General features: G+C 41.3%; 1 protein-coding gene across 1 annotated transcript in view; it reads left to right on the top strand.

Annotated features, from left to right (window-relative positions):
* Window positions 1-6,763, top strand: part of stk17al (serine/threonine kinase 17a like) — a 14,015-nt gene extending 7,252 nt beyond the window's left edge. The window contains exons 3-7 of the mRNA XM_014023245.1: window positions 1,228-1,372; window positions 2,382-2,508; window positions 2,618-2,666; window positions 2,914-3,093; window positions 5,201-6,763. Coding sequence (XP_013878699.1) covers window positions 1,228-1,372; window positions 2,382-2,508; window positions 2,618-2,666; window positions 2,914-3,093; window positions 5,201-5,474 — 775 coding nt within the window. The 3' untranslated portion in view covers window positions 5,475-6,763. The remainder of the gene's footprint in view (window positions 1-1,227; window positions 1,373-2,381; window positions 2,509-2,617; window positions 2,667-2,913; window positions 3,094-5,200) is intronic.
* The last annotated feature ends 348 nt before the right edge of the window (window positions 6,764-7,111 follow it).

Below are 7,111 nucleotides of genomic sequence, written 5' to 3'. Positions count from 1 at the left end.
CAGCAGACAGTTTCAGTTTCACTTTCAGTTTCACCCGAGAGCCTGCAGGAGTCATGGGCGGGGTGTGTGGGGAGGGAGTGGGATGGGGTGCACTCTGCCATGAGGAAGTTCGGCTTAAAGACACGTCCCAGGGGCGTTTCTGGTCCCCACCTGTCGTTTTGCTCCTCAGCATGGCTTCATAAAAACGCTGCAGGATTTCTCAAACATGCATGAATGAGTCAAAGCAAGGCTTTGGGCATGTTTTTTTTTTTATGAGTATAACATTATAACATGATGTAAAACTCAAAAGTAGATTTTACACGATGTTGTCTCTTTTAAAATTTTTAACAATTAAAACTAGTTATAAATGTCTGAGAACAAAAAAGTAATTTTTCCAGCTGAGGTTGGCTCAAAAACTAGAGACCTAACAGGAGATTGGAGGTGCTGGTTATGTAACGCACAAAGTCTTCCTCTGAGGGTTAAAAAAAAGAGATTGTATGCTTTCTAAATCCTCCACACATGGTTCCAGTTTTTTTTTTTTTTTTTTTTTTTTTGGTGGGGTGGGAGTGGATTGTCAGCTTCAGGCGCTGATATGGGGGGGAACATCAAACCTAAATCCACATTGTCTCCACTATACTTACCGTGTTACACAAGAGCAGCAGGCTCAGTCAGGAATCCGCTCCTCAGAAATCAAAAATCAACTTGAACGAAATAATTAAAACAAAAAAAAAAAAAAACAGCTAATCCCTGCTGATCAAACAAGTGTGAAAACTTGCTCACGAGGTATTTTGTTCCCAACTTAACGCCGACCCTCCCCTCTAATTTCCTTTTTCCTTGTTACAAAAGCTGTGATTAACGGCAGCGGAGTACAGTTTGTCTTTGCTTCTTCCTCCTATTATAGTGAGTTTAATTAGAGCACGTCAGGTTGTAATGGGCCTTATCTGGAGCTGCTGTTTGCTCATACAGCCGTTCTTATCTGTGTGATACTTCAGTAAAGAAAGGTGCTTTCACAGGCGAGGTGCCTAAAATTATATTGATTTATGTTTTGACGTGTGTAGATGTGGACGGACTTTGTTCCTTTTGGGATAAAATGGGCCATAGAGCAAACAAACCATGATGTAATTTTAAAGAAAGTGGAAGTTTTTGGGTGTTGAAAGGTGAAAATGACCAAAGGAGGGTTTTCCATTCTCCTCTTTTGTTTTTCTGTTTTATTCATGTTCTCCTTTTCTTTCTGTGCTTTCTTTGCAGCGCCGCCGGTGGTGAAATCTTTGACCAGTGCGTGGCTGATAACGACGATGCCTTCACAGAGAAAGATGTGATCCGACTGGCCAAGCAGATCCTGAACGGGGTGGCCTTCCTGCACCGAAACAATGTGGTCCATCTGGATCTAAAAGTGAGGACAGTTTTTGTGTGACAATGGAGRACAATTCATTCCCTCAAAGCTTAGACTTAGTGAGACGTTTCTGTTATGCAACCGGAGCCCGTTTAGTGTGTCACCTCGGTTCCCATGAGGAAACAGTTTATAAATGGACCTGACAGAGCTATCGTGTGTGTGTGTGTKTTTTAATGGGTCTTGTAACAATGTAGTCTACAGGAAGGTTTCTTAGAATCTGCCAAATAAACAAAGTGTCTGGCTTCTCTTTACACATCTTATGCAATGTGATGTAGAGTTAATAATCCACTCTAAAGCCTTAAATTTGGTGTGAATAATGTGAAGTATGTTGTTGTCTTTAGGCTGCATGTGTCAATCAGACTTTGGTGTTCTTGTGGTTTGAAAGATATTGGTAAAAGGACTGTACTTATATAGTGCCTTTCTATCCATCCAGGACACTCAAAGCGCTTTACACAGACATTCACCCATGCACACACACATTCACACACTGATGATGGCAAACTACAATTGTAGCCAGAGGCGAGGCTGCCATACACAGGCGCCACCGGACCCTCTGATCAGTAGGCAAGGCCGGGTAAGGTGTTTTGCCCAAGGACACAATGACTGAGTCGACTGGACAGGAATCAAACCAATGACCTTCCGGTTCCAGGTCGACTCCCCTAACCACTCTAYCACGTATTGTTAGTTCGTCATGTCAAACTCTGACATTAAGTCATCTGGACCAGAGATAAACTTGGTTTTAGGTACATTTAGTTGGCAATAACTGAATCCAAGCAGTTCATGAGCCTGATGAGACCTTTTCCATTTTAGTGTTGCCTAATACGTTCATAATTAGCTCAAAGCAGCAACCTTCAGATTGACAAATTAAGCTAATAATCCCCTTAGATCTCGTTACCTCCAATTAATTCACACGTAGAGTCAACTTTAATTTCAGGGCTCAGGTTGCTCGATTCATTTCCAGATGTTATGTAAGATACCCGTGCCTAATCTGTTTGGGCTTCCTCTCCAGCCTCAGAACCTTCTGCTGACCAGCGCCCGACCTCTGGGCGACATCCGGATCGTTGACTTTGGCTTGTCCAGACGCATGGACAGCGTCACAGAAGTCCGGGAGATCCTGGGTACCCCAGAGTACGTGGGTAAGTTCTGCKTTTCAGCGTTYGAAAAAYCCCAGACCCAGCTGTTTCTTTACAGTTTGAGTGTCATGTTTCACGACTAACTGACTGGGTTTGTGTGTCTCCCTCGCAGCACCAGAAATCCTGAACTATGAGCCCATCAGCACTGCTACAGACATGTGGTAAGTGTGCTGCTTTTATCCRGACCATCTCTCGTGCAGACTTATTCAGCTTGATCATTTCCCCAGACATGAAAAAAAACTATTTCATGTCTAGACCTTTGACCACAAGATAATCCTTGCTTCATATCTTCCTTTTATTGACTGATGACAGCTTTAGTGGAAGTCGAAGCAGTTTTCACAGAATGTCTCAAAACTGGTTTCAAAGATGACATCTTGTCCCATAACATCCTCCTCCTTTTTATTCTAGGAGCATCGGGGTACTGATCTACGTCATGCTGACGGGCGAGTCGCCCTTTCTGGGTGACAACACTCAGGAGACGTACCTCAACATCTCCCAAGTCAGCGTAGACTACTCGCAGGACACATTTGAAGGCATCTCCTCCCTGGCTGTTGACTTTATCAAGTCTCTGTTGGTGAAAAACCCCAGGTGAGACGATTTACCGTAAAGTTAATCTGATTTCATTTTTTAGCAAATAAATGCAAAGCATGCATTAGTAGCACCGAAAGGTGATTTACACACCAAGGATGTGAGTCACATTCAGATCAGCAGGAAGTACATCCGCATGCAGCTAAATGAGTGTGTGGTAATAAGATTTACGTCATTTTAGTAAGAAGTCACTTCCTTTTTTTGTTTTTTTGTTTTTTGCAGCTGTAATCTGTCACCTAAAGAGATATTCTAAACATATTTGAAGTGATATTAWCAGTAGTTGATAGTTAATCAAACTCTTTCCAGGCGAAAAAAAATATATACTAAAGTCTATTAAATCTAAGTATACTTTAGTATACTTGAAGCCGCACTAATCATCAGTATACTTAAAGAGTGCTATTTTGGAACAACTAATTTAATACTAAATATACTTTAATTGTATTTTAGTTGTACAAAAGTACTATTTTAAGTGTACTTTTAAATACTAAAATGGAACAACTTAAAATATACTTAATATATTGTAAGTATATAAACATTAAAAGTGTACTAAGTATATTTGAAGTTGTTCCACTTTATTATTTAAAAGTCTACTTAATACACTTAAAATTGNCATACCAAACTCAGATTACTCTGGCTGCCGTCTACTACAGGTAATACACTGACAACTTGTAGGACGTCCATGCAACCCTCCATCCAAAAACTGCTTTGGCTCCAAGAGGATGGAAACAAGGAGAAAACCCTGACAGTCACCTGATATCGTCTCCTTCACCCTCGAATTCTTGCAGAATTTCACGGCAATAAAACCCACTGTGACAAATCCAAACCTGGCTGAAATCACGTCTGTTTATTTTAKAAGTTTGACCGGGACGAAGGACACAGAGCGTTTATTTCACGTGTCCTGGATGTGCTTCTAAAAGAAAAAGAAAAAAACAGAATGAAAGAAAGAAAAGCACCAGTAACCACCAGTCATCTGTTTCTCATGGTGCAGTCGGAGCAGAGAGGGGAAGCGAATGCCTTTGGTTAAAGCAGAGCTATTTATTCCATCCTTGGAAACAGACGAAGAACAATAAAAGCATTCTCGACAAAAACGAGCACGACCTGATGCGGCTGCGTGTTGGCTTTCCATCTGCGGTGACTCTCCTCCCTCGGTGTGAGGGCACACAGAATATTTAGAAAGCCACACAGCTTGTGTGTTCAGCAGGGAAGGGAACTTTTCAACTCAAAAAGCTGGAGGCTCCTCTAAAGCAGTGTTTCCCAAAGTTGGGGTCGGGACCCAAAGTGGGGTCCCAAAACATCAAGGTGGGGTCCTGAAAAGATTTTCTGAATTAATGACATTTTTGCCTTAGTTGTAACAAAGGAGTGAGGTTAGTATATTTAAAATGGATAAATGTAGTATAAAAATATTGTTACTGTGCTATCACAAGTTACTATCACAAGTTTTTGCCATGGATAGTTTGTGGGTCAGAAGACGACAAGCTTGGGAACCTCTGTACTAAACTATACTTAGGTTTAGTATACTTAGTATAATACTTTTTCACCTGGGTTGTCGTTTTCTGGATCCTTTGTTCTCTATGACTGATGTGGCCAAGAAGGCACAAATAATTAACCATTTGTCAAAACATCAYTTAAAAAACTTAAACTCAACTCTTTAAAGAGATAGTTGGGTAGTTTTTTGACGTTAGATCAAACACCTATGAAAGTGTAACTGTGTTTAAGGGGGAAAAAAAGAGCTAAATGGTCCTGGTTCACTTCATTCTGGCTCTAGTTTTAATAGACTGCTCCAGCAAAAGCCCTAATTTGTAACCACAGTGCGTCTGAAAAGTAGCCACAGTCTCCAGCCAGTATCATTTAATCACAACAGATTAGTGGTAGCCCTGGAAGACGGCAAAATTTCCCAGGGTTCTTGGTAATCAAGGAGACGAGAAGGAGAGCATATCTTCAAATTAAAAGTGCTGTTTTTGTGGTTTATACGAAGCCACGGTTAAAAGGAAATATGGCAGAGCTCTAAGAGAACCRATCCAATCGAAAAGATCCAAGAAAACCCGATGGTTGTATAAGCTGTTTGGGAATTTCCGCTCATCCACGGTGTTATTGTTTGTGTGCACAGGAAGAGAGCCACGGCAGAGGAATGCCTCAGTCACTCCTGGCTGAACCCCCACCCGCACCCGCACCTCCACATGAGGTCCTCGCTGGACGAGCCCGAGATGAGCCAATCCGAGTCGGAACCCGAGAGCCCCGCTCCGTCCCCCGAGCTGGGCCTGATCGGGACGTACCTCATGTGCCCGGGGCAGGGCGAGCTGAAGGCGGGCCGCGACGCCTTCTCGTTCGGCGAGCCCCCGTTCCCCACGCGGCCCGAGATCCAGCAGGAGCTGATCTGTTGACCTCCCACCCCCCGCCCCGCCCACACGTCGCAGGGACTAGAGACTCGACGAAGTCAAAACTRAACGGAGCGGATGCCGAGAGCCGGCAGGGTTCTCGGGTCTCGTTCTGAACCAGGATCGGGCCCTGTGGCTGCTTTCTGCCAGGCTGCCTTTACTGCTGAGCTGTTTGCAGTTTGATCCCTCTGTGCCGCCACTCTGTGCTGATTGAAATATTTGCACGGGTGAAGAATGAGGGAGGAATTTAAAAAGAGGAGTGGGTGGGGGGGGGAGATGATGCGTAAAGACTTTGCTGCACGACTGCACTGCAACAGAAGTGAATCGGGTTCAGTTCCCTCCTGCACTGGTGTCTTCTCACCCATTTAGCCTGCTTGAACTGGGTTTCAAAGTAGAAATAGTCGTAATTTCTTGAGAAAATACGACTTCACTTGTTAAATAACCTGTACATACTTTCTGTGATTCAGTAAGATGGTTCCGTTTGAAGGAAGAAATGACGACAGAGGGTAGCGCCGATGCTGAAGCCAGACGTGAAAAGTTTCACTGTTTTATGTTTATTTATGTGTCGTATCATCTCTGCCACTTCATGTTTAAAGTCACACATGCCTTAGTTTAAGGTTGACAAAAGTAGCATTCTTATTTTATGTTTTAAGGACAATCTTGAGCACTTTGGACGTAGTTATTGTCTGTTTAATAGTTAAAAAGTAAAGAATCATGAAGCGTAGTACTGTAGAACTGTCCTCCATCATCCAAACAGCATTTATCTCATTATGTGCTACTTTATTCTTCAACCTCATCTCTGTGTTTAATATTACAAACTTTTGGTTTTGGTTGGCTATTGCACAAGTTGCACAAAATGTTTTTTTTTAACTTAACTGCAAGGTTGCCTCTAGATTCTTATGATCTTCAAACACAAACCGCCCCCATATCGAGAGGAGGAAACTGGGAGGCAGTTTTCTTGTAATGCCTGCCTTCAGATGTTCGGGAGCAGAGAAATTGGGAAGAAAAGTACTGAAATGTAAATTGCAAGTTCATATTGAGGGTAATCTGTAAAGATGACTTTTTTTTTTACCAGTGTGTTGATGTTCAGATCAACACATGATGTCTATTTTTTTTTTTTTTTTTTTTTTTTTTTTTTTGTACGTTAACTTTTACTTATTCCTGTTGGATTCTGCTCTTGAATTTCAGGAAGGTTTGCACTTGTCCTTGTGGACATCATGTTAAAATAAATGTTTGTTTATGGAATGCATTGCAAAATGTAACTAAGAAAAATACACGTGCTTTTCTATCAAACACTGCTGCCTCAGCGTCATTCTGTTTTTGTCATATAGCAGTAAATACAGTTGCAGTTTTTTACATTTATTTTAAAAATTTTAGCTACAAAAAACAATAAGTTTATTAATATACAAACATGAGTGAAAAAATTACAACTCTTATTTATCGTGAGTTTTTTTCACATTTTTTTTTCATAATCTTGGCTGCTTACGTGGATATTTGATTTTTTTTTTTATATGAACATATTTAAAAAGACAGACAAACGTAATTCTTTACAGAATTGTGAAGTAAAAGTTGAATTCTAATGATAAATCTACAATAAATATGAGAAAACTAAGAAATGCTAACAAAAAGGGGGGTAAAAATTG

The sequence above is a fragment of the Austrofundulus limnaeus genome, unplaced genomic scaffold (genome assembly GCF_001266775.1).
Source record: "Austrofundulus limnaeus strain Quisiro unplaced genomic scaffold, Austrofundulus_limnaeus-1.0 Scaffold4, whole genome shotgun sequence".
Lineage (NCBI taxonomy): Eukaryota > Metazoa > Chordata > Actinopteri > Cyprinodontiformes > Rivulidae > Austrofundulus > Austrofundulus limnaeus.
This window is presented reverse-complemented; position numbering and strand designations above follow the sequence as displayed.